Genomic DNA, 27,995 nt, shown 5'->3' on the forward strand with positions numbered 1-27,995 from the left:
GACCAGCATTGCTTTTTTTGATTGGCCATAATTGTGTAACTAACTCTTTTAGGATGTGTTTACAAAAGCCACATAAGGGAGCACTTTCCTCTCACATATTTGTATGTTGGTGTCACACACACCCGTTATCTGTTTGTAGCCTGCTCTGTGTAGTGACAGGTGAAGGATACTGGATGAATAAGGGGGTGGGGAAGGGAAATGTGGGGTCAGATATGGTTCATTTCATGGCAGAGCTGTACACTTAATCAGAATAAATCACAAAAAAAATTGAAGAATGAAAAGTCTCTTTTAACCAGAAAAAGAAATCCAGAACAATAAAGATAAAATACAGTAAGAGCTTCCTCTACGTGACACACACCTTAAATATTAGGTCTGAGACTGCAACTAACACAGATTAAAAGATTTTAGCATTCTAATCTGGCTATTTTCAAATTATCTGATTAATTGTCTTTCAATTGACTATTTGATTAATAGACTATCCTTTTTTCAGCTCTAATTAGGATTAAGAACAATGTTAACAGCTTTTAAAAGAAATGTTGAAATGGTGTGTCTGTGTGAAACCTGAAATTTACTAGAAAGTTGCTTATGACTTGGACTTGCCCTCAAGGACTCGATACTTGATTTTGACTTGCACGAAAAGACCTCAAACAGCTTGGAGTTTGTAATTTGAAATAGCTTGGGCAATTATATAATTAGTTATATCTCTTAACACAAAAATATTTATTCTTTTAGTATTTTTGTTGTTGCTTTTTTGAACTCTGACAGACTTCACAACCAGAAAGTAAGTCATTTTTCAAGAATATGTAATGTTTAAATACAAGTCCTGGAATATTAGTAATATTAGTAATAATGATAAAACCAGGGTGTGTGTGTATTGTGTATTTATAGAGACACTTATCACTAGTCCACCCCCCCATTACATTTATTGTGTAAATTCTCTCATAGGTCCCTACAACGTGACAATAACATCAATTATAAAACATTTCGGCATCATACTCATTAAAGATAACAAGACAGTCCTGTCTTCACTCTCAATAAGGCGATACAGTCATATTATCAGGACATAAGATACATGTACTGCAGTAACATATCAAGAACAAATAATAATTCAATAAAAAACAAAGGTAGTAAAAAATGAAGTAAATAAAACTAAAACTGAAAGGTAGTCAGTATCATTACATTTCTCAAATAAAAAAATAAAAAATCATGTAGCATAACAACACTCATCATTACTGTGCAGTCCCGTTATCATGCAAATGATGCGGGACGAGTGGCTGATGTGTCATGCCCTTTTAAGAAAAATGAGAAATAGTCGGGAGTGACGTCTGCTGCGCACAGAGGCCGGAGGCAAACTGACACTTGCGGAGCGGCGAGAGACAGCGAGCGAGAAACGGTGAGTGGAAATGCCAAACTTTACTGGATGCTAAACGCGGTCAAATAAGTCATTTGCTTGGGAGCACGTCGGGTTGACACATGCGGGATAATAAGCAGATACAGCACGGTGCACGGCGTGTGTTGTACGTGTCGGATAAATGAAAAGAATTGTCCGCAAGTACAAAACGGAGTGTGCACTCCCATTTTAGTCAAGGCCAGGCGGAAGGGCAGGTAACGTTAGCAATCTGGTCTTTACCGAGCAAATCCATCGTGATGCGGGTTGATTTAAAACCTGCCAAGTCCGGTTGACGTTTGAGCTATGCAATGCGCTTGATTGCAGCGTGTTTCTGACAACCTAGCTGTGTTATGATTGTACGCCGAGGAGAGGAATGTGTCGGCTAGCTAGCTTGCTTGCTAACGAGCTGTAGCTAGCGGTTGTGAAGTGTCGGCGGCCCGTCGCAGGCAGTTAAAGCTAGCTAGTTAGCGGCATTTTGCTAACAAGCTTGATAACGGGACACTAGCTGCTGGTATGAAACTAGATTGTTTATGGACAGATGCGGTTCTCGGCTGCCTAGATTAAAGATTATGGCATTTTGAGTATTTATCTGTAATTTGATTGATGTTATGGAAGCTGAAGGTGTGATAATCACCATGCTCTGACGGAGTGTTGGTTACTGCTCTATGTGAAAGTCACAGCCACAGATTGTAGGGATTTAGCATGACCTGGAGTGATACGCATATGACACTGGCGTAAGCAAATTAGGTAAATTCACAGTGAGATAACCCAAGAGCTCAATTGACTTTCTCTTGTCTGGGGCTGAGCTTTATGCCAGCCTGTTGCAGGATATTTCTGCTGCAGGGACAGTGGTTTGAAACAGCAAAGGTGTGTACACCATCATCAAACTATAAACACACAGTAGGTCTACTTTATGGATTGTTACAGTTTCCAAGTGAAGTAGACATTTCTGCAAGGAGGATAACTGGCTCTTTTTTTTATTTTTTTATCCTGTGTTAAATGAAAGTATACATCAGCCTCATCTTGTGCCCTGCATCTCTTCATAGCCCAGGTCTGATGAGACACATGCTTTAAACCCCACTTCCTCCCCCTCTATAAGCAAGCCTGCTGTTTGGATTCTTGAACAGGAACAGAGACTGGAAGAGGCTATTTTAGTAGGTAGCTACTCCTTTTCCATCCTATCAGCATGAAGCCTTCTTATGCTGGAAAGAGGATGTGGTTACAAGTCAAGGCCTCAGAAACACAAATGCATTCGGCTGATGGTGCTTGTCAGTTACAGATCTTTGTCATAATTAAGTCACAGCAAAGATTTGTGTCCTCCGCGGCAGTTTTGTTCTGACTCAAGGGGGGCATTTAGGGTTTTAGTGGAGCTGAAAAGAGATGTAAGAGCTATGCAACTAGGTTATGGGAGCTTTTGATTTCTTTTCTCTTTTAGGTAGAATTTTGATAGAGAAGATTGTGTAGGATATTTGACACCGTCTTCAGAACTGTGAACAAATGTCAAATTGCCTTGTTATATATCACACGTAAAGATCAGCTTTTAAAATGAGTTGCTGCTGTGAAAACGTGGCATTGTTTTTAAGCTCTTGTGGAAACGTTTTATTTTACAGGCTTGTAAATTCCACATTTACTAGGAAGTTTCCTAGAAATAACTATGTAATTTGGCACTAATTATAGGGGTAATTAGAGACAGGGTTCAATTGGTATTCTTCCAATTAATTATTCCTACTTAGCGGCTAAGATAGCTAGTCTTTTAGATGGCACAGCAGGTCAGCTGAACATGCAACAATGTGCAATTTATCTATAGTCAATCATGCAGTTTAACATGAATAAATGTTTCTAATAATAAAAAATAAATCATTACATTTTAAAATTATTACATTGCAGCTTGTGTTTATATGGAGCTGTACTCCTCTGGATTTCAACAGCTGTTTTTAAACTTACCACAACTAACTGAACAGTCTCTTTTTTTCCTATAACGAGGACTAAATAAAATAATTCTTTCCAGGGGATTTTCAAGACATTAGGATATAAGTAAATATGTTGGCTGTAAAATAAAGCGCTGTGTCTTCTTTACTCAAGCTCTTTCCTTGACAGGTTGTCTGCTGTCAGTAGACTCTGGGTTATTCCTCTAAAGTTAGTGGGTTTCTTATGCTAAGCTCAGTGTGAACAAGTGATGTGAACTGTGGTTGTGTTGGAGGTAATGAGTAACCAGAAGCTTATCAACATTAAAAAACACTCCACCAGAACAGCTATTACCTCACTCACTCTGTGGTTTTTTTCTACCCTTAAACCTCAAGGGGATATTGTTTTTATATGCGCGTCAACGAACGAGCACATAAGAAGATGACACCCAAGTCGGTATCAAGCAGCTAGCTTAACCAACGGATGTGTGCGTTTTCACTATCTGCACCATCCGGTGAAAGATACAGAGGGCAGCTGTCAATCATACTGCCCTGCTGAGTCAGGCGCTGTGACAGCTCCATTGCTATCGGAGTTCATCCTAAATGTTGTAGTTGAGCTGTGAAGCCCTCTGCTCTCTAATTTCAGTTTCCTCAAGTTTGAGACGTAGTTTATCCAGACGCATTCGCTGCATATTCTTGCTAGCAGCACCACTTCTTCCAGTTTCCAGCCTTAGATGGATACATACCTTTTGGCTGTAGAGGGTGAGTGATGCAGTGATGTCATGGTGGAGCATGTTTTCTGTGGCATGTGGCTTTCCCTCGCTCCTTATTTGCTGGGGTTACTACGAGTTTGTTTTGTTGGAAATGACAGTGTGTAGTAGAAGGGCAATGGAAAGAGGGAGATGTCCTTAAATGGTCTTGTGTGTGTGTTTGTGTGTGTCGTGAGTGTGTAGGCAGGCGTTTGAGAGAGTGCAGCATTGTGTGTAGTTTTCCTGGTATGAACTTTGTAGAAAAGGTGTCGAAGCAAGAGCATCCTTTTTGGCCTTTTGTAGAAAATACTGTTACATGTGGGATGCTCAATAAGACCGAGGCAGGTGTTGTTCACTAATTGAATATGAAGCTGGATTTTAGCCTTGATTAGTAATGTTGTTTGAGAAAGTGGTATTTGTGTCTTGGCAGGCATCAAGCACAACCACTTTGCCCTTCTCAATGAACATAAATTAACACACTCAAGCTGAGAAATCTTACTCCTACTCTTGCCTTTTTAAGTGGATTAATGTTCAGTGGTGCACTTTAACTTCACCAAAACTAGGCCGAAACTGGCCTAGGCTGGACTATGTATGGCCAATGTGCTTAATTGTGGCCAAATTGTTACAAGACTTGTCAGCAGTGGTGTCTATATTGTGAATTCCTGGATATTAAATGTTCGTCTGTAGTGGTCCTAGTATTTGTGTGCTGAAGTAGCATATATATCATATGACATGGTTAAGCTATTTTTGAGACAAATAATTGAGGACTGCTTTTAATTTGATATGTAACAATATAATCCTGCTATTTTCAACAATGTATTGTTCTGGATTACTCATCTAAAGTGTTATTGTGTTATTAATGATAATTTGTTAAACAGACCTGACTTGACCTAGGTTGCACAGCCTCAAATGTTGGTGTGGAAGAGCTGCAGCATTTGTTCATGAACAAATGGAAACCTACACTGTAGGGGTGTGTCTAGTCTCGCTTTGCCAGACCATCCACATGCTGCGGACCGGAGGAGGGTCTGCCTACTCCACATAGCATTCTGGGATGGGAGAAAAACGTGCTCTGGTTTATTGGCATTTCTTTTAGTCTATATCCTTCGCGTTTCACTTCCGGTATTGCTCCAGTGCTGCAGGAAATTCTGCCAGATGCATGCATTTTCCGTTTCCTTCCGCTTTCTTTGTGTTGGAATTTCATAAATTCTGTGGATTTATGAGGACTATTGTTGAGTGCTGCTCAGATCTCTGCAGGGTAAATTGAGACAGCTAGCTAGACTATCTGTCCAATCTGAGTTTTCTCTCCCAAGACTATTTTGCAGCGGCTCTGTGGGGAGTTTAGCACCGCCCATGACGATTCTGATTGGTTTAAAGAAATGCCATTAAACCAGAGCATGTTTTTCTCCCATCCCCAAATGCTATGTGGAGTAGCCAGACTCTCCTTCAGCGCGCTTTGGAGGAGGGTCTGGCAAAGCAAGACTACATTTCTTTAAACCAATTTCAATCGTCATGGGCAGCACTAAACTCTGCACAGAGCCGCTGTAAAATAGTCGTGCGAGAGAAAACCTCAGATTGGATAGATAGTTTAGCTAGCTGTCTCAATTTACCCTGCAGAGATCTGAGGAGCAGTCAACAATAGTCCTCATAAATCCACCGGAGTTTAGAACGCCAACACAAAGAAAGTGAAAGGAAACGGTCATCCATGCATCCGGTGGAATTTCCTGTGGCACCGGAGCAATCCCGGAAGTGGAACATCAAGGATATAGACTAGGGTGTGTCATATCGTATTGTTCACAATACGATATGACACATGATACTCCTCCGAGCAGCGCGGCGGAGATCGGATGCTGTTCATCTGCATGTACTCTACAGATGCTGCTAAGCCAATGCATTAAAACAGTTAAAACAGCAGTGACGGCAACAACAATAACCGCGTATTGAAGAAGTGAAACCGCTGAGTGATTGGACATAGTGGAGGCAAAAGCCTGAGTGCTGCGCCGATTAGTTTTGAATCTCTTTATCTTCTCTTCTTCGGGTAGTTGGTTACCGAACTTGATATTAAACGTAGGCCGTAAAAACAAAGGCCACACAATGCGCTCACATTTTTTATGTATTAAAAATAACATGTTTTTTTTTTGTTTTTTTTAATAAAGGGAAAAAGTTGAAAAGGCAATAATACAAATGTAGGTACGAAAGATGTTCATGCTAAATGGTATCTTTCTAATCAGAATTTGCACAAATTTTTTCCAATTTTCTACTTTTTAAAAAAACTTTTTATAACTTTTTTTTTTAGCTTCTTTAGGTGAACAGCATACGCTTGTGGCAGGAAACAAAACTACTTTTAATGTGTGGAAGACAGGATTTCCCTTAGCATTTTATATGGTGGCACCCTGCCTCTCCTTGAATAAAGAGTGCCTCCTTTTATTATCAGAATAAATTATTAAATTGTTAACAAATGTCCTGTAAATGCAGGTAAATCAGTTTAAATTGATCCAGTTTTTTTTTTTTTTTTTTTTTTTTAATTCCAGGTATTTTTTTGAATAAGAAATTAAAACAATAAGCCTCAGACATACACAAAGGCATAGATTGGAAACCAAGGTCCTAATGGATAGGTTTGATGTACCTCAGCTTTCTTCAAGGGGTGATAGAATGCAAAACCGATTTTACCTCGTCATAGTTGAATAACGACAGTTCGGTGGGTAAATATGACATACATAGAAGCTCAAAATCCCATTGATACCCCTATCCTCTGCAAATCTCACATTTTGAAACTGCCTCTGAAAACAGGTGAATCTCAACAAAGCTGGAAGCTGAGTCAGCATCCCAACTCCTAGTCTTTGTCACGCCCCAACATTTGCATAGGCCACACCACTGACCTGAGGTCAGCTTAGTCTTCTGAATCTAGCTGGGTCATGCAGATCTCCAGAGGTCCGCGATTTAATTACTAAATTCACTTCTGAGACTTTTTTATGCGAGAAATCAACTATGTAGAGGTGAAATATGGGCCGTTACACGAAAAATTTATGGCTAATTGCAAATTTTGTCCGACTGTGTGTCGCAGTTCAGCAGGAGCTCAGCAGGCTACGTGACAGCGGCCGGTGCTGCCTCGCCACACGGCGTGTCCTACTTCATAGACTCGCTGTGAGCTAGCTGGATCTCCGTCACGAAGGGAAGCCCATACTCGTGCAAAGTCACCGGTTCTGGGTTACTGGACTACAAAATGCCGAGGCCCTGATGGAGCTCCAGCCGCGATTCATAGGATTGAAGGGACAGTATCAGCTAACGAAATCCCTAGCTAATGTTCACAAAAATGCATTAAATTGATATCGGACACCATTGGTAGCTTTATAAGACCTTGGGGTAGATGTTATATAAGTGGCGTGACGAAATTCAAACTAAATATGCTCTAGTTATGCCGGCAGCTGGCAGCCAGCCAGCTCTGCGGAGCCCCGAGCCCCGGTAGTCCAGTAGCCGAGAAACGGTGACTTTCACTGGGTATGGAGGTTGCCGTTTTCTCGTCAGACTGTGTGGAGCTCCTAAAGTCCGACACGTCTTACCAAATTTGCAATTAGCCATCAATTTTTGTTAAACGGCCCATATTTGAGCTTTATATAGTTGATTTCTCGCATAAAAAAGTCTCAGAAGTGAATTTAATAACGAAATAGCCCGACAAACGACGTATAACTTTGCGGTGTCTGAAACATAAGACCTGCTGTCTCGTCTCCAATGTGTTTCAATGTGGTTCGCTCAAACCAATCAGCGTGTAGTTCATCTAAGTATTCATGAGCATACCATATTTGGAAGAAAAGTTCTTGTTCCAAATAGAGCCATATTCACAGGGTAGTTAAGGGCCTAATAAAATGGCATTCGGGCAATTTTCAGCCCAACCAATGTTACATACCCTATTAGGAGACCTTAAGGAACAGTGTGAAATACCCTATATAATCATTCTATCACCCCTTTAAGCAAGGGAGGGAACAGATCAAATTTGACAGTGCACTTTTTGAAGGAGAACATGTCCTCCATATCGACTTCCTGAAGCAGTCCCATAATAATCTAACGGAAACTGTTACAGAGCGGATTCCTGGCGTCATCTGTCTTAGCTAGAGTCAGTCCACAGTGTCCATACAAGAACCATGACTGGTGGATAGCTGCAAGTGAGGCCTAGCCTAAAGTATGACACTGTTTAACATCGTATATGTGACACTGTGCACGCACTTGACTCTTGACACTTGAGTTAAATGTTTACACGAGAGTGCAGCAGAGACTGTTTGCCTAGCACTCGTGTAGCCACGGTCTTTTACTTTTTTCTTCCAATGGCTCCTCCCTAATCGTGCAAGGAGATCTTCTCTTTGTGTGTTGAGAATTAGTGAGTATGAATTATTTACAGTGAGTCCGGGCTTCATATCCAACATAGTCACTGCTTGTGATTGAAGTTTGAGGTTCTTGGGTCCTTTGTCCACCCCCCCTGAGTATTTAGATGAAGTGTGCTGCAAAAAGAATAGTGTAGGAGGGGATCATCTGCTTCCCAGAATGGCTGCCGATTTAGCTTTTATAATAGTTTGAAGAAAGAGTTGATTATCAAGCAAGGTTTTACTTTCTCCCTTGAGACCTGATTTTTACATGAAGACACGCTCTGATTTTCAACACAGCCTTGATGCCAACATGCTGCACAAAAGGCGACGTCTAACAGTCCAAAACCCGAAGATATTCAGTTAACAGTCATAAAAGGAAGGATACCAGATAATGTTCACATTTGAGAAGCTGCTAACTTTTTTAGTCATTTCCTTTCTTAAAGCTACATTGTGTAAGAATTTCTTCCATCTAGCGGTGAAATTGTATATGACAACCAACTGAATATTACTTTCTAGCCCTTCCTCCTATGGTGGCCGAACCCGAAATTAGCTCTCTCCGTCATTTACACGCAGCTGTTTCTAGCCACTCCAATATTAACTTTGGTCTTGTTGCTTTGCCTGTCGCCTTGTTGTTTTTAATTCTCTTTTTCGCTTCCCTGGCGAGTAATCTCCCCCTGGCATTCGTCACAGTGCCAATAGGTGTGAGAGGGCGAAAGGCGGAGGTATGTCCCTCTTTGGCTAATGTATTTTAAAGATGGAGGCGCTACATGGCTGCCATCATTTGAGCGAGTCACTCATATGTATTCTGAATGATTCTGAATGTCAGATTCTACGCTTATGAGAGTACTTTGATTAGTTGGTGGAAGTAATTACACATGAATGAGTGCATATTTGTGAAAGAACAAGGGGCTTTTGCTAAGAATCAACTAAAACAATTATTAAAATGTTTGTTTTTTTAAACTAATTGATTAATTGACAAATCTTTGGAGCTCTAAACTGAAGGTTTAAACGTTTCTTTATGGGTTGAGAAAATTCTCCCATTTCTTAGACTAAACTAATCATTGACAGACTTTTTTTCTTTTGAAAAATGTACGTTTTGTAGTCTAAATCAATCTTTTGCTGACAGTTGATCATCAGCTTTTACAAAAACATAATTTGATATGCAGCCAGTAAGTTAACAAAGAATCAGGAATCCCCCACGTCACCCAGCCACAACTAACCCTCAGTGTAGCAGTCTCGTAGTAACCCAGTTGGCTAACCCAACTGACTTTGCGCCACAGTGTGTGCCAATGATTTGAAGCCTCTGCATCCCTAAAGGGATATTACAGTGATTTCACAATTTCCTCCCCATCACACTTTTCCCTCAGCTGTTATTAGTCATTAGTCAAACACACTGAAACTATGTTGCTTGTTGTACAACACCAAGAATGAGTGACTAAAACATCTGTCAGCAGGGTGTGTTTTGGTGTGTGAATGCCAGATGATTGTGTCATTAGGAGGAATATCTGCCAGATCCATGTATCCTCTCCCCTTCAGTTCCCTTTAGTCCCCCCTACACTCATACACACCACAGCTGGTTTGGGTTAGAGAGGGGTCACATACTCTTAACCTCCTCCACCCTGAAGCAGCTCCACTTATGGGTGTTCCCTCCATTGTTGTGCTGCTTCTTGCCCATAACCTCCAGAAATGACTGAGGAAAAACTCAGACCAGACTGGGAAAATTCCTTTGTTTTGCTTGAAAAGTTAGGCTAGATCTTGTTTTTTTTATCTGTTTTTGCACCTTTTCTTATCTTGTCTCTCCCGTTTTTGCTTTTCCCCATTTGTCCTGTGCAGACTGTTGGGCTGTCCGGTGAAGCAAACCCGCCATGCGTGAATACAAGCTAGTGGTGTTAGGCTCTGGAGGTGTGGGCAAGTCCGCTCTGGTGAGTATTCCCTACTGAACCACTTCCTGCCCCCCCCTCCCCACCTCTTAACATCTCTTCAGTGTGTTTCCTAAATACATTTTGCTACAAAGTTTTTTTTTGAGAAAACCATGTTGTTAAAGAATTTAAGGCATTTTTGTCACAGGGAGCCACAACACCACCGATGAAACTATCCATTTCCTCATTTTTTACTTAAACTGTTTTTGCTTTTGCTATAACTATTTATGGATAACATGCTTGCGTCTTTTGACAAGTGTTCAGCTGTACCATCCTGTAGCCCAGTGTTATACAGTACAGTTTTTTAGATTAGCTATGTGTGCTGTCAGCTTGTCTGTGTCTATAGTTCCCATCCATTTTTTTTAGGATTGCCATTGGTTCTAGATGTAGATATCAATTTCACCATTTGAAATTAAACACAGGCACAAAATTCTGAACTTTTATGTATTTTATTGTCATTACAAAGTTGTCTGGGGACCATGAATGTCTATGAAATGTTGCATGCCCTGCTTAGCTAACTTTGACCAGGTGTGGAAGTCAGGTTAATCCCTCGAACTGGCAGGCTGACATGTTTAGACCTTAAGCCATTGTCAGGTCAACGCTTGTCTACCCTTGATGTAAACCAACCATTAAGCACAGTGCTTAATGTAGCACTAGTTCTAACTAAGACTCTTTAATTTGCATATGCATGTAAGATGAATCAGACTTTTTCTTGTATCCTGGCTGGTCTGACTGGCAACATCATGAACATCCTCTTCTTGAATACCCGGCCGAGTTGTTGTAATAACACAGCAAGGACACATGGCACTTTTTGCCACTCTAGATGTTTTGTTCTCACGGCCGGGAGGACACATTGATCTGACGTTGGCTTGCTCTGTATCTTTTCTTACAGACAGTTCAGTTTGTACAAGGAATCTTTGTGGAAAAATATGACCCTACAATAGAAGACTCGTACAGAAAGGTGAGTGTCCCTTGAGGGTGGAGAAGGGGAGGCAGAGTGCAGGATAGGAATGAGCTGATTGTTAGCAGCTGCTCTGCAGCTTCACGTCGTCATATTGTGCTCTTTTTTTCATTTAACTTACCTCATCTCTATTTCTCTCCTGTTTTTATTTATTTCCATCTCTGTATTTACATGTATTATTATCTCCTGCTTCTAACTCATGGTTTGTATTGTATGCAGCATATAAATATGGAATATGATGTGCATGCCCATTGACCTGAAATGTAGCTTTACATTATCTGTTGCCATTGTTTTCTCTTACAGCAAGTGGAGGTAGATGGGCAGCAATGTATGCTTGAAATTCTTGACACAGCAGGCACAGTAAGTGAACTCTATACTACTGAAACCTCTGTTGATACCATGTATTAAAGTGTATAAGGACCCCTGAGTCCCTGTATTGAACACATTGAAGAAATCTCAAAACATCAAAAAAAATAGATGAACTAGAATTGCATTTAGTGTTTTCGTCACCATGAAAATTATGACTAAATATCGTCGTCAACGAACCTTTATCACGTGACGAAGACGAGACTCAACGTAAATGATGGTCATGTGACGATGACTATAATTAAATGTATAATGCAGTATTGTTGACGAATAAAAACGACTAAATGTGGTTTACGAAATAAAAACTATGCTAAAATGTCTCTTCATTTTTGTTGGACGAGATGAAATGTTATGTTATTTCGTCTCGTTTAGTCTCATTATTATTATTATTATTATTATTATTATTATTATTATTATTTTGCAGTATTTCTGTTCCCTGTGTCTCACTTCAGGGGTTGCATCAGATCGCACTCGGGTCGCACAGCGTAGACGCAGGCGACGTTACTTCCTCAAGCCCTGTCGCGGCATTATTTAATTTAGAAGATGCAGCGGAGAGTTAGAGTTGGAGACTAGCGTAAACGACAACAAACAAAATTAAGTCTGACACAGAGAAAGCTGGGACCGTGGCCGGCCAGCCAGAGTTCGTCTTTGGAAGAAAAAGAATAAACGGCATTAGGAAAAACTTTCATTACATAGATGTGGAAAAGAAAACGTGTGTGTGTGTGAGAGAGTGTGTGGGTTCTTAGTTCCTACCTGACTGACTCCATGTGTACTAAGCATCCTTTGTTGGCCAACATTTTGGTTTTGTCTATACTGCTAGGTACTTATACTATATTGACTGGATTAAATAGAATTGCATTACTAAAAACAGACTAAAATACAATTTTCATTGACTAAAACTAGACTAAATGTCATCAATTTTAGACTATAATAGTTATGGATAATTCTGACTAAAATAAGACTAAAATGCTCAGACTTTTAGTCGACTGAAACTTGACTAGACTAAAAAGAGTATGAACGTGACGAAAACTAAAATGACCGCTTGACACAAAGACTAGACTAAAATTAAAACAGGCCGCCAAAAACAACACAACACGCATTCAAACATTTTACCAGCGGATATGCCATATAGTTATGACCTGAGTTATAAGTTTTTCCCTTACATAAATGTAGCATGCCCTACCTGACATTCATCCTACTGACTTTGTTCACTTTTTCCCTAGCGTCGCCATAAAGTTTACATTTGTGGTTTTGAGTATAATTTCTCAACAACCTTTGGATGGATTGCCACAATATAATTTAGATTTATTTGGTGACGATTTTCCTGTTTTTGTTAAGGGATCAAATAAATAATTTTACTGATTCCCTAACATTTCATCTATTATTATCATCATAAGTTTAAAACTTTGGTTTATGACCAAATAACCGCTAAACATCAGCATGCTGTAAGGATTTAGCTCAAAGGCAAGAACAGTCACAGCATGGCTGCAGACTCTGTCTTGTTCACGTAGGAATAGATCTCTCCTTTGCCCAGCACGAGTATGCTTGAAGACTGTGTAGGAGAGTGTAAGGTAATTGTAGGTATGTTGATGGTGCAGAAGCAACATGTTCATTCTTTGTTCTAGTGGAAAGTCAAAAGGGTGCTGATTAGGGGTGGTACGGTTCATGAAAAAAAATCCTAACCGCTCGGTTCGCTTGTCTCGGTTCGGAGCGTGTGTGCGTCGCACGGTTCGTCAGTACACTGTTAATGTGCACTAACCACTTACTGCCGTAGTGCCCACTTTCGACACCTATGTTAAAACACTTACTGGAAACAACAAGGGGGAGGAGCGTGACGAATGCGTCACGTGGTTCTTGCTGCTCCCGAATTTCAAAACGGACTCTAATGGCGTCTCGTTCTGAATCCAAGGGGGTAAGCTTCGCTTCAGAGCTCGAACCTCCTATGGTGCCATTTTGATGCTAACAAGCACTCACCCCCCCGTTAGCATTCCATTGACTGCCATTCATTTTGACGTCACTTTGACAGCGAATAACTTTACATCTGAAGCGTTTAAAGACTTTATTTGTCCATTGTGTATTTCTAAAGAAACACGACAATGTATAAAAGGCTCCATTACCTTGTGTCTCACATTATGGCTCCGTAGCAGACGTTTTTGTAAAAATAGGCTGATTGTGTCATAGCCACGCGACTTACTGACGTATAGTACAGGAGAAGCTTGCAGGCAGTTTCGACTTACATTAGCTGTTTAAGTTTAATTACTAATGTTAACTAGCATTTTAGTTAGCAATAATTAGCCTGTGTCCATGTTATCTCCTTACATATACCTACGCTCTCCGTCTCTGCAATATTCGGAATGATTGAGATTTCTCTTGGCACAACTACCAGAAGACTTACAACTTTCAGACAGGTTGCTCACGTCACATTTACGTTGTCTCTCTCAGTTGGAGGCTGCGCAGTAACGCTTGACGCTCACCAGAAAAGTGCTTCTAATGGCCTTCGCTGGTCTCCGTCCAGAGCAACGGGATCTGTTGGTCCATTCTATATACAGTCTATGTTCTGAATACGATCTCGTATTTTATGAAAATAGTTCACCGAAAAGTGTTTCTGAAAACATTTTAAGCGAGAAATAGGCGATACAGTTGCTGAATCTGTCTGCTTTTTTGATTGACAAAGGTCAGTTTAAAATATTTGTCAGGTTTTTAAGAGGCGCTGAGCCGACCACTCCTCAGGTGGAGTGTGGAGTGCTGCAGGTCACATCACATGCAGAAATGGTAAGTGGGAGAGATAAGGAAGGCTGCCCGGAGTTGGAGGATGCGCCAGCGTCGTATATAGTCTGGTGTGTGGGAACATTTTGGATTTCATGTTACCTATGTTGACAGCTGAAATAAAACAATAGATAGAACTGCCACTGTATGCATGTATTGTGCAACATGCATTCAATATGCTAATTTTAGCTATATATCATATGCTGAAGTATATTTCTGGAGTGTTAAAGATTAAAAGAAAAAAATAACAAGAACCGTACAGAACCGAAAACCGTGACCCTAAAACCGTGATACGAACTGAACCGTGGATTTTGTGAACCATACCATCCCTAGTGCTGATAGTTTACCTACACTCTACAATGATGTGAGTGTGCTATGCAAAGACTTGACAGAGATCCAGCAATTCCACTGCACTATATCTGTCACTGTATGTACTGAATCTCAGAACAGGTCACAACATTGTGATTTCCTGTTGTGTAACAGACGTTTACAGTAAATGTTCAACAGTTTATAAAATGCCAGAGAACATATGACAGAGCTCATAGCCCGTCTTTCCTCTTAATTTTTCCCGCTTTTTAGGAGCAGTTCACAGCAATGAGGGACTTGTACATGAAGAACGGCCAAGGCTTCGCCCTGGTATACTCCATCACAGCACAGTCCACCTTTAACGACCTCCAGGACCTGAGAGAACAGATTCTACGAGTAAAGGACACAGAGGATGTAAGTAAACAGTATGCACTCATAGGGCCGATTTATGCTTCGCCGTAGCCTACCTAAGTGGCCTGAGGTTTATACTTCTGCGCTGGTGTGTCTGCGTCCTTCTACCGTATCTCTTTAAGAGAATAGCAGAGCCGGTATGTGTGGGGATTGTGTGGTAGAGCAAGTGAGAGAGTGACTGGCATGAGCGAGTACCGACTCTAGAGGCATAGTTTGAGAAACAAAGTGTGTCCCCTGTGCTTTGTGATCACGGTCGGAAAGCTGTAGCAGGAAAAGTTAACCCTCTCCTTGATTTCATGTTTTTTTTTTTTTTTTTGGTTTAAGATTACTTTTTGGGGGTTTTAATGACCTTTTAATTGACAGGATAGCTTGGAGACAGGAAAGGGGAGAGAGAGGGGGGATGACATGCAGCAAAGGGACCACGGGTCGGAATCGAACCCGGGCCGCTGCCAAGGACTCAGCCTACATGGGGCACACACTTTACTGGGTGAGCTAGAGGTTGCCCCATGATTTCATATTGTTTACAGAGAAGAAGAACCCAGAAATGGGTAGGGGGAAATGCGATGCTACCAAGCCGCGACGTGTATTTACATTTTTGGAGAGGTGCAAGTCAGGCTACAGCGGAGGGGCCGTATCTCCATGTACGTACCTATGGCTTCGATTTAACGCAGGAGCATAAATTGGCTATTTCTCATTTTATTTTTATTTTATACCATGGTTGAATGGGTTGTAGAAACACAGATGGTGGAAAACGGTACAAGTACAAGCTCCCCACTTCTGTGTTCTCAGCCACCTACATTGTTCATCCTGATTGCACTGTTGCTATGGATACCATTCAACACTGTAATCACTGCATTGTATAACAGTAATTTTAAATTTGTATTACCTTGACATAATGAACATGGTGTCATAGCGTCATTTCTGTGTTGTCTGTAGAGTGAAAACAATGAGAAAGCACTTAGTGAAACTTGTGTACTCTACGTAGCCTAGCATTAGCTTATATCAGCGTCACGCAGGTCTCTGTGGTTTGATTACTTCATGTGTGTTTAACATAGACACTGAGCCAAAGTCCCCACTAAGCAAAGAGTCCCGTAACAAGTAGGGGAATGTCTTTGTCTCACTAGTGCATGTTCAACCCTCAGTCTTGCTTTTTACACACATACACTGTGGTTTTCCCCTCCAAGTCTGCCCCTCAGCCTGGATCTGTAACAGTGCACATTAAAAGAGAATGTGTCATATCATTATTTTCCTGGACTGCTGTTTGTTCGGAGCACATTTTCTTTTTTCTATATCTCTGCTAAATTGTGAGGCTGTAGAGTGAGTAAGCCCTCCATCCCCTCTCTGCTGGGGCGTCAGCAGGATCTCAGATGCCCTTTTTTGGTGATCTCTGAAGGGAATGAATGTTACCATAACACACACACTCACACACACTCACACTCACTCTCTCACTCTCTCTCTCTCGTCCCCCCCCGTCAACCATCTAAAAAGCCCCTCTGCAGCCTGGTGCTCTTTTCTGTCCCATCTTTCTGTTATTCCTTCTCTTGCTCCCCTTCCTCTATATCTGTGCCAGTATACTCCTGTTGCTCTGGGTCCCCCCCCCCCCCCCCTTTTCTCAATGGTTTGCATTGTGGTCTTACTGTGGTCTGGCACTCTGTGCGGGTCATTGGACTGTCAGGGATGATGTGCAAGGAAAGCCTCAGCTCATCAAAAACACACTGCATCGTGAGGCTGTGGTACTTTATTAGAGCCTACGTGGTTAGGGAGCTGAGGTTAGCCTCAGGCTAACGGATGGATTGCAGGATCAGTGGCTCCTCAACGTGCAAGAAAACAGTTGACGTCCCTTTTTTTTTTTCCTCTATGTATATATCCCTAGTTTGTGCTTATCTGGGTATAACGGCCACTCTGTCAGCTATCAGTCCACTGGTGATTTAAGCCTATGATGACCGTGGCATCTGTTTATCTTTCTTTGCCCCTTGCAGGAATGCACGACCAAAGGAAATGCTTAACATGTTTTCTTTTTTCCACCCAAGAGGACAGATTTCTTATTTGGCTTTCAAGCTATTGCTAAAGCACACATTCTAGTTGCTGCCGCAGCTGTTCTCATTCTCAGCTCTTCCACGCACCATTTACTGAAAAGCTGGCAAAATGTACAGAAGCACTTGATATTGCCAAGCTCAATTAACAAGCCCTTTTAATGACTGTACATTAAACACAGTAGGGCCAAATTCCATCTCCTTAAAAAAGTTGTTAGGAGAGAAGAATAAAGTGAGTGAGCAGTCGCCAGTGTATTAAAAGCTCACTCCCCTTACTTACTTCCACAGTTCTTATGTAAGAGAGGTCTTATGACTTTTCCGGGCCATCTCCGTCTCTGCTTATGTGACTCGGATGGTACTAATGCCTGACTCCATGCTTGTGACTCACTGCTCCATTTGGAACGACTGGCTCCATTTATTTAAGCTACTCTATACTCCCCTGTTCTGTGTTCCACAATCCAATGTCTAGCATGCCATTGTGGGCGGGACAGGACCTGTCTGTAGCATGTTAACTGGGTCTGAACAGATTCTCTATGGGCTGCATGGATTCCTAAAGTAGTCTAATGCTGCCTTGTGTGCTGCTGACAGTGAACATTTTTTCTTCCCTGCATACCTCCATCCTACCATCCCCTCTCTCCATCCTTTTCATCCCAGCTTGGCTCATAGTTTGTGTTAGGAGGGCATACCACTGGTTCTCCCAGGACTCATGGGAGAAGTGTCATTCAGCAGACCAGTGTGAGGGCTTGTTTGGATATCAAGCATCAACCTCCATGGGGTTAAACTAAACATCACGGTTTCCTGTCGTCTGCCCAACAGCCCAGAAAGACGGAGAGAAAGCAAAGAAAAAAGGACCTTGGAATATTCATCCTATGCCTTCAAAAGTATTACATTTTCTGGAGGAGCGTGGCTGTCAAAACCAAGGGGGTAAGCCTCTCCCCAGAACGCGTAGCTCCTATGGCGCCATTTTGATGCTACCAAGCCATCACCTCCCGTTAGCATTCCATTGACTGCCATTCATTTTGGCGCCACTTTGACAGTGAATAACTTTACATCTGAAGCGTGTAAAGACTATTTGTCCATTGTTTATTTCTAAAGAAACACGAAAATGTATAAAAGGCTCCATTACCTTGTATCTCACATTATGGTTTTTGTAAAAATAGGCTAACGATTATGTCATAACCACGCGACTTACTGTCGCATAGTAGAGGAATTGCCGTATAGTACAGGAGAAGCTCGCAGGCAGTTTCGACTTACATTAGCTGTTTAAGTTTAATTACTAATGTTAACTAGCATTTTAGTTAGCAATAATGAGTCTGTGTCTATGTTATCTCCTTACATATACCTACGCTCTCCGTCTCTGCAATATTGGGAATGATTGAGATTTCTCTTGGCACAGCTACCAGAAGACTTACAACTTTCAGACAGGTTGCTCACGTCACATCTACGTCGTCTCTCTCAGTTGGAGGCTGCGCAGTAACGCTCAGCCATCACCGGAAAAGTGCTTCTAATATCCTTCACTGGTCTCCGTCCAGAGCAACGGGATCTGTTGGTCCAGTTTATATACTGTCTATGGTCAAAACGACCTCTGGAAAGTAGACTTGTGGGTGGGGGAGGGTCTCACTTTTGAACAAGTTAGAGCATGTCAGGGTTCTACCATGTTGCTTACAAATATCTCGTTTTTCCAGACCCTCAAGACATGTCTGGGTGCGGTTTCTAGACAAGGGAGCGAAGGCAGGATTTCCCATGCATGGATTTATTTGTTGCAGTCCCACCACAAATAGATTTCCCCCAGTTGATGTATTATTGGCGCCTGTTGTCCTGCCTGCAAAATGTCCCACTAGTTGATTATGTCTCTTGCTTGTTAAGCTGCACCACAAACACAAATATCCTGTGAACCCCTGGAAAGCTGAGACAAAATACAGAAATCTTCTACAAACTTGAGTCTTGATCCTCTTTCTGTTGTCAGTGACAGTGGTGGTGGTATAGTAAAGTTTAAACCAAATGAACGCAATCCACACACAAACACGCACACACACAGTCTCACACTATCCTGTAATTCCAGCAGCCAGAGCCTGGAATCCAGCTGAAATGTCCGAAAACATTCAGGAAGGAAAGCGATGTTATCCCAGCTGGGCGGGGCTGCCATGACTTCCTCCGGGCCCTAGATAGACGGTCAGGAAACAGCAGGCAGGATGAGACGCATCCCGACACCCTGACTGCCCCGACTCTGCCCACTGTGACAGTTGGGGCTGAAGTTTTGCCCAGAATATTTTCTCTTCCTCAGAAAGTTTTTAGTTTTTTTGACCTTGGTTATTAAAACATTTGACTTGGGGCACAAAAGAAGAAGTGTTGGGTATTTGGGAGATTCCAAAAACAGCTGCACATGTCAGTGGTTATGTTTTCTGGTTGTGTTTTCAGTTTAGGATTTATTTTCATATAGAAAACCCCCCCCCCAAAATAAACTGCATTCATTGCAAGTTGATATTGATTCGTTAATCTCTTTTGTCACTGTTGTGTAACCTAAATGATTTTTTTTTTTTGCCTTCCCACAGGGATGGATTGATTTCCTTGATTGTCTTTGTGACCCTGTAATCCAGCCTTCAAATTGAAATGAATAGACTCCTTAGCTGTTAATAAGCATGTCTCCACTCTTGTACTTTGTGGATGCACGAGTTCAGCATTTGTTGACAAATATTGTCCTGTTATTACTCTCACTTTGTTCCAGTCCCAATGTCCATCCTTGGCACTGGATGTCACAGACTTAAATGTCACCAGTGTGCTCAGCAATGTTGTGTGAGTAGGTTGGGCCTATAGGAATAGAATTGTTGTCATTTCAAGGGGTAGACAGCACCCTGTATAAAGTGTGGTTATAGAACGTGTATTTGGTTTATTGAACATACTGATATATGTGCAGGCAACAAGATGCCACTCAAAGCTTTGTCTACAGAAGTACAGCAGTCACTGCCACGCCAGTTAATCAGTTTGTATTGCATCTTGTCTTTGATAAAGCACATTTTCCCTTCCAGCCAATATTCAAGATTTATGTAGCATTTCTTTCATTTCACACACATTTTGCATTCACAACTTCAAAATGCACATTCAAGCAGGTGAATGCAAACATGAACTTTGATGCATTTGGGAATTTTGGATAATTGTGTTAAAAGAAACACTTTTTAATGTGTTCTAAGTTGTATCTAAAATAAGTTTAGAAATTTTTGTACTGAAACTGTATTGGCCATAGTGTCAAAAACATTTAAAATGTTACCCTGCTTGAACTCTCACTTTGTCCACCAATATTTTTCCATCTCCTATTTTCCATTACTTTCTGCTCAAACCCCCTACTTTTTAAAATACTACTTCTTTAAAATTTCTATTGTCTAACTCCTTTTCCTAATTGTTCCTCTCTACTTGTCCCTCCTTTTTCTCCATTTATTTTTTTATGGGCTTACCACTTAAAATAATGCCAGAGACATTGGTGTTTGATTAGCATTTTTCATTGCTATAAATCTGTTTATCGTCTATAGGTGATGACAATCTTGTATGTATTGATGTATTCATTTATCCCCAATGTTATACAAATAAACTATTTTTAAAAGGGAGAAGGCTACATTTTGGTTACATGTAATGAACGCACAATCACAAACTTGCCTCAAAGGTTTCATGCTTACTTTGTTTTGCTTGTCTTCAGGTGCCGATGATCCTGGTGGGGAACAAGTGCGACTTGGAGGATGAGCGTGTGGTGGGAAAGGAACAGGGCCAGAACCTGGCCAGACAGTGGAACCACTGTGCCTTTTTAGAGTCCTCTGCTAAGTCAAAGATCAACGTCCTCGATGTGAGTACACACAAAACAAACGACTGGTGAACGTGCCCACATTGTAAACCACTAGTCCTCAAAGACCAGCCCCAATATTACATCTATCTCTCAAGGAATCATTTAAATGCTGACCTATTTGTAAGAGTGAACTTATCAGAATTTTATTTATTTTTTTGTTAACAAAGACCAGTATGGTTTATTCAAGATGCAGGTGGTAATGAGCTCCGCTTGATTATACCCACTACTCAGTGCTGCACTCTTATTAAACCTACTGTGTGTAAACGGCGGTATCCATCCATTTAGGGATGAGGCTTCAAATGCTTAAAGGTGCCACAGTGTGTTTAGGACCTGCCTTGTATGAAAGCGGAGTGCTTGTTAAGTCACTGGCAGTTTTCTCTCTTTGTTATGGTTATGCTTTCTTAGATCTTCTATGACCTGGTCAGACAGATAAATAGGAAAACGCCAGTGGAAAAGAAGAAGGCGAAAAAGAAATCCAATTGTGTCCTGCTTTAAAGACTCCCCTCCAGCCCCTGCAGCAGCTCTGAGCCAGGTGTGTATGTCTATAATTTTATACCACATTGTCACATAGTAGAAGTCATAAAGACCTAGCAGCTTACCTACTGTATTCATGAGGTCATGATGCATAGGCAGGCCGTCGGGTTAATTATTGTTACATAATAGCTTTCTATGCATCTTGGATGGTGCTGCTTGCATCAGTTGCAGTTATCATTCATCACAGTCTATTACGCGTTTGTTTGCCTGCAGTAAAGAATGGGCAAGTTAGTTGAAAGAAAATATCCGTAGAAAACTGCCCTTTGAAATATAACTGTCATTGTTTTTTTTAGTGGTGACTTTTATATTCTAATCAATGTTCACTTTGTTTAATAAAAGAATGTTGGAAAGGATTTCCTTTCATTTGTTTTAAATTCAACAAGCATTGTGTTGTATTTAGCAGAATACTGAAAGCAGCAGAAATGCAGAACTTTATAAGTTATATTGTTATCGCGATATTCAACATTATCGTATATTTTCCTCATATCGTGCAGCCCTAGTTAAAAATGTAGTCTTTGTCTGAGAGCAAGAACTATTCCACGTGACAACTTATCAGTCAGACATCTTTTTTGTATGTGTTGGACATGTCTTGTCACTTAAAATGACTGCAGTTGTCATCCTGTGACAATGAATAGCATTTCTTTGATGCTGATTAAGTTACAGATCCAAAAAAAGTTTTGGGGCAGGCTGACACCCCCCCTGAGTCAGCCTTCAAAAGTGTGAAGTGCTTTCATTAGCAGTTTCTTTTTACATCTTCATTGCTGTTGAATTAATGAGTCACTGTATGATGGCTGGAATTAAACATGGACCTCAGCAGACTGCAGCAGCTGGTTAGGTCTGAGAAAATCCAGATCGGTCATCAGGTTGTTTCCCAGGAAAATCAGAATCGCTTCTTCTTTTTTCATGTTTATTCACAGCGTTTTTTATAGTGTGACCAGATACTGGTAATGAGGAAGTCTGACAACAGACACGAGCTGTAAACCAGGCTGCTATTCCCGTCAATCCTTCCAAACAGAGAAGCTAGTCTAGAGATTTTAGCTTGAGGTTGTCAATTTGAACCAAATCTCACTGATTTTCTGGAAAATCAGCTGAGAAACTATTATAAATAAATATATAACCAGGTAGGCAGGCATTTTTGTTTGTTGATAATTTAGTAAGTTAAATACTTGATCAAATCAACGTACCTCCTCACATTGGTGCAAGGTTCCTATAATGCCAAAATTAGCATAAAGCTTATAGATTTGCAACAATGGCCGTAATGGCCTTTTAACAGAGAGAAATAGTAAAGCTATAGCTGCCTGGTATGAGCGGAACAAATCTCTATCATCTTGCAGTATGTATCATCATATTGGCCTATTCTAATTTTAGCTGCTGGTCACATTAACCCTAAACCCACTGTAGGTCGGAGGTCGCTATGAGCTCCTGATAAGATTTAACCCACTGCTCACCGACTTAGAAAGTCACAGTAAGAATGTTTGCACCCTGATGTGGAAAGTTTCCTTTGAAAGATGAGTTTAGGTTCAGCAGATCTTGTGAGATCTCATGATGTGTGTCCAGCCTCACAGGGAGATTACTTAGTTGGGCCTCCAGTATTTCCAAACGATAAAGGTATGAGCCTTAAGGGGTCACTATGCTCGGAAAGAACTGTTCCCCATGGCCACTCTCAAAGGCAGGGTGAAGAGCCGGACAGTGTCTCTTAAAGGCATTGATGGTGTTGCACTCAGATGTACACGCTAAAAGTGAAGAGGTAGTTGTGTGAAGAATAAAAAGAGAGCTTGACAGAGAAGTTCAAGCCATGTCTGGGGGTGTGATTTTCGGATTGTCAGTAGAAAGTAGGGCTGGGCGATGGGGAGAAAATCAGATATCACGATATTCTTGACCAAATACCTCGATATTGATATTGCGGCGATATTCTAGGGTTGACAATTGGTGCTTTAACAAAATATCTTCACACTTAGATTTTAGATAAATAATCATCAGTAATGTGGACATAATGTCCAAGTGGGGAAAAGGTAAATAATAGAACAGCTAGAACAGTCTGGTAAGTTGAGAAAAGTACATCACTTTACTGTAATGCAGCCTTTAAAACCAGTAAAAGACAACACTTCTGTCATATCACGATATTACGATATCCAAAATCTAAGACGATATCTAGTCTCATATCACAATATCGATATATTGCCCAGCCCTAGTAGAAAGTTACCAATATTCTAACTAAGGCCTCAATGTTTTTGTTTGATGATACAGGAGCCTCTGTACACAATGTACTGGCCTGAATTCAGTTTGACAGCCACTGTGTCTGGTCAGTGAAACTAATGTCCAGCAGGGTGGCAAGATGACTAGAGAAACTTTGTCCTTAAACTGGAGGACTTCAGTACAAGCTGTCATTTCTGTGGTTGTCAACCATGCTGAAGTGTCCTAGATGCTGACTCTTTACCATGTTTAGGGCTACTGTCCTGTAGCTGACCCTTTTTTATCTGAGTGGACAAATAATTTCTCGTATCTCAGTATCACATAATCATAATAACTATTTTCTCTGCTGACAGTATCCAAACATCTCTAGAGCTGCAATGATTAATCGATTAGTTGTCAACTCTTAAATTAATCGGCAACTATTTTGATAATCGATTAGTCGGTTTGAGTAATTTTTTTTAAGACAAAAGTAAAAATTCTTTGATTCCAGCTTCTTAAATGTGAATATTTTCTAGTTTCTTCTCTCCTCTGTGACAGTGAACTGAATATCTTTGAGTTGTGGACAAAACAAGACATTTGAGGACGTCATCTTGGGCTTTTGGGAAACACTGATCCACATTTTTAACCATTTTCTGACATTTTATAGACCAAACAAACTAATCGAATAATCGAGAAAATAATCAACAGATTAATCGACTATGAAAATAATCGTTCGTTGCAGCCCTAAACATCTCTTCTGCTGAATCTCCTGTATTGTTTCTGGATCAGTACTGCTGCAGGAGAGAGACGATTGCCTTTGGTGTGATCACTTTATTCATCCCCTAAAATCTGTCGTCAGCACCTCTATAACATACAGGGCAGTCAGTATCAAAACAGATGAGTAATGCATTCTATACTAGACAGTGGGATCTTTGTGCAGTGTACTAGTATTGAATAAAAATCAAACAGTTCATTAAAAATGTACAGATGTAACATAATGAAGTGTGGTTTGGTGTCAGTAATAGGACCTCTTTGTTGTTTAGAAATTAAAATGGGTGTAGCTGAACAACTTACAGTTTACAAGAGTTTTTCAGTTCCTCAGAATGCCTTACAATCACATCTTGGGCAGTGTCGTCAGAACAAAACTTCAGTGTTGCCAAACCAGCCAGCAGCAGAGATTTTATATCTACCTTCACTTTTAACTTGCAGGGAGGGAGGGAAATAAAAAACTTTTGATATTACAGATAACACGGGATTAGTGAAACAGACAGTACCATTGTGGCCAGCCCAGACATCAGGGCAACTAAACCACCCACTGCGTTCCTTGTCTGAATCCATCTGTGTTGGTCAGTTAGTGGTCCACTGTGTGAGTGGGCCCTGGGGCGGTGTCTGGCCCCCCCCTTTACACGCTGGCCAGTCCAATGAACCAACACTAATGGGATTACAGCCCCACTGTTCCACTGCTCACAACACACAAGCTCGTACACTGTAAGAGAGCGAGAGGGGTTACAGTGCCAGCCTTGCACAGGACAGAGAGAGAGTTAATGGGACATTTCACTTTGTACAACATGGGCATTTTCCAGTTAGCTGACCTCATGAGCCGCCAGTCTCAGATTTTAGCTCTCACTGTATTCACTGGTAGTCGGACAGAAATTGACAAGGAGCTCATATATAATATGATGGTATATTGATTCTTAAGGTGCAGGCTATTAGTATTTGCAGTTCTGTAGATTTTTTAAACCTGGAATTTGTTGGCTATGCTGGATACGGGGAGTTTAAAAAGAGACAGTGTGTCTTTAAAGATCTAAGTGTAACTATTTATTTGAGAGAAATCTGGACATACCTTACAGGCATCTTTTCAGACTCTTTTGGGCACCTACAGCAACGGGGCCTTTTTTATTGTAGCTTATCTGCACAGTGTTGAGTCAGATGTGCCCACATGTTGTTTTATCACCACAATACGTGACTTTGCCATTAGAGTTTATAGGCTTCGTAATTGAGCTCTAGGTTGTCTTTTAAACTTTTGAAATCTGAAAGTTAACTTGGATGTTACCTCATCTGAGAGTGTTGTATGCAACTCTCTAACAGACTTCACAATAAGCTCTTTTCAAAGCAGACTGCCACAGCAGCAAAAGCACAGGGGAAAACCATTGACATTAGTTATGGCTACTATCCAAGTGCCCCAGTTGGTCGTGCCGGTGATCTGCAGTAGCATGTTTAATAGCATGGCCCTGGAACATTTAATTGGAATGCAGCCATCGCATCACTGCCCAGTTTAATCAGGAGAGACTTAGCTTAGACTTAACTTGAACAATTCATTTTTATTCCAGTGCATGATAAAAAGAATTTGAGAAGAGTGTTTGGCAACAAGAGCCCATTGTGACGTGGTATATTTAGGGGGTAGTGAGAGAGAGAGAGAGAGATCTTTTCCTGATTAAACTTTCACTAAGCTTCATTTGGATGGTAGCATGCCCGCCACTCAAAGAGCCAGCTGAGTAAGCACTTGCAGGATTATTGTCTGTGTTCCACCCTTAGGCTTTGCTTTTGGTCAAAACCATTAGTTTGACCTATAAATGAAGCAATTTCATAAAGAGTATACAGACAAGTTAATGTATTTAAAATCAGTTTAATCAATCATTTGTATGTTTAGTTACTAAAATTCATGTGTGGCACTGCTCAGCTAGTACAATAATATTTATTAGTGGCCCTGATTTAGTTTTCTCCTCCTACAGATGTAATGTCATTAACAGGCCACTGGAGGGAACTGACATTTTGTAGATGGTGTTTTGGAATTCCTAGTCAGGCTATGAAATGAGGACTTAACCACTGTGCTGTCTTGCAGAAATGCTGTAATGAAGAACTGTTGCCCTGATTGGAACGTGCCAGCATTCCAACAGCTCCACCCCACCCCCTTCCCCTCCCTCCATCAGCCATAAATGGTGAATCAGCTGACTGAACTGCTCCTATCAAAGAAGAGGATGATCTACACCAGAGAGAGAGAGAGAGAGAGAGAGAGAGAGAGAGAGAGAGAGAGGGAGAGAGTAAAGAGAGAGAAAGAAAAGACAGTAAGAGAGAGAAGACTCTGGTCTCTCACCTCCGAGGACCTTCCTCTGTGTCTGTTTCAGTGTGAACCCTGAATGAACAGTCTCCATTTTCTGCACCAACAAACACCACAAACTTATGATGATGATGATGATAAAAAGCCTCTGAAAGTTTTTTTTAAAAAGTGTCCATGAGCTGCCTACATGGCCAGAGTGCAGCCCCCTTATTTTCATTTTTTGACAGTTCAACAAAAAGAAAAATAACAGCGTTAAAAAGAAGGAAAACAAAGTTAGAACTTGGATTCAGTATTTTTCATCTTTTTCAATATCGTATTTGAAAGACATGGAAGTTGACCTCTTTTTAGTTGTATGATTATAAATATTCTTCAAATATGAGCATGAAAAATATGCATCAGTTATTAAGTGTAGATGTTTTCAAGTGGAAGAGTGAGATTTCTTTTTTTTATAGCCATACACCTATTCTCCATGCCTGTCATGTCAGTGATGATAGATCAAGGTCTATGATATGTATTATTTTTATTCTATATTTCTTTGTTCGCCCTGTTGTTCATGGACTTCTGCGAATATCTCTCTCTGATGTGACTTAATTTTATACTCAGTCACTGGGATTTCATAGCTCCCATAATATATTCTAATGCCATTTTTTGCATAATAATGCTTCAGAAAAAAAATGGGTCTTTTATAGAAGAAATATGGGGAAAATAAGGATTGATTTCTATGTCTCTTGAAGCTGAAATATATTATACTAAACCAACTCTAATAATGCTTCTTGTGTTTTTCTGTCAATGATGTTCCAGCTTTTATGGATTATTAAAGTACATTTTAGTACATTTTCATTATATTGGTCAATGTATTTTTGTGAATTAAACTTTTATCCAAAGCGGATTTGACTTATTTGAGAAAATTAAAAGGTGTCTTTTTAAAGGGTTGGGAACTTCATATGGAACAAAAATAGGCATTGCATATTTATATTTTGTTAGCTATTAAGTATTCATAAATATTGATTATTTACAGTGAAAGCTGTCTGTTCATTGATCAACAGATGGCAGAGAGAAGGCAGTGTTGGATTACTGTATATGCACTGTACAACTAGCCTATTTAGGTGTATTATGCCCTACATATGCCTTACTTTTAATGTACACTAGGTGTCAGTATATGAAAAGAAATGACATTCAGTGAGTTTCAGTAAGTCAAAGCATACACCCCACCAGTTGTGTAATGTGGAATAATGGGAC

General features: G+C 40.7%; 1 protein-coding gene across 3 annotated transcripts; it reads left to right on the forward strand.

Annotated features, from left to right (window-relative positions):
• The first annotated feature begins 1,283 nt into the window (after nt 1–1,283).
• Nucleotides 1,284–27,640, forward strand: LOC144517098 (ras-related protein Rap-1A-like). 3 transcript variants are annotated; one of them, XM_078248951.1, is made up of 8 exons: nt 1,284–1,393; nt 10,232–10,320; nt 11,210–11,278; nt 11,582–11,638; nt 14,990–15,130; nt 20,849–20,992; nt 21,398–21,524; nt 26,541–27,640. In XM_078248951.1, the coding sequence occupies exons 2-7, from the start codon at nt 10,264–10,266 to the stop codon at nt 21,485–21,487; spliced, it is 558 nt and encodes a 185-aa protein (XP_078105077.1). In that variant the 5' UTR covers nt 1,284–1,393; nt 10,232–10,263; the 3' UTR covers nt 21,488–21,524; nt 26,541–27,640. The 3 variants fall into 3 exon arrangements, with proteins under 3 accessions (XP_078105077.1, XP_078105078.1, XP_078105079.1); XM_078248952.1 differs by lacking the exon at nt 1,284–1,393 and adding an exon at nt 3,942–4,056; XM_078248953.1 differs by lacking the exon at nt 1,284–1,393 and adding an exon at nt 7,515–7,524.
• Nucleotides 27,641–27,995: the final 355 nt, after the last annotated feature.

The sequence above is a fragment of the Sander vitreus genome, chromosome 4 (genome assembly GCF_031162955.1).
Source record: "Sander vitreus isolate 19-12246 chromosome 4, sanVit1, whole genome shotgun sequence".
NCBI classification, from domain to species: domain Eukaryota; kingdom Metazoa; phylum Chordata; class Actinopteri; order Perciformes; family Percidae; genus Sander; species Sander vitreus.

Bases quoted from the DNA above. Each gene is read 5' to 3' on its own strand.
- LOC144517098 (XM_078248951.1), top strand. From the start codon at position 10,264: ATGCGTGAATACAAGCTAGTGGTGTTAGGCTCTGGAGGTGTGGGCAAG. The intron at 11,279-11,581 runs GTGAGTGTCCCT...TTTCTCTTACAG, and splicing joins TAGAAGACTCGTACAGAAAG to CAAGTGGAGGTAGATGGGCA. The intron at 20,993-21,397 runs GTGAGTACACAC...ATGCTTTCTTAG, and splicing joins CAAAGATCAACGTCCTCGAT to ATCTTCTATGACCTGGTCAG.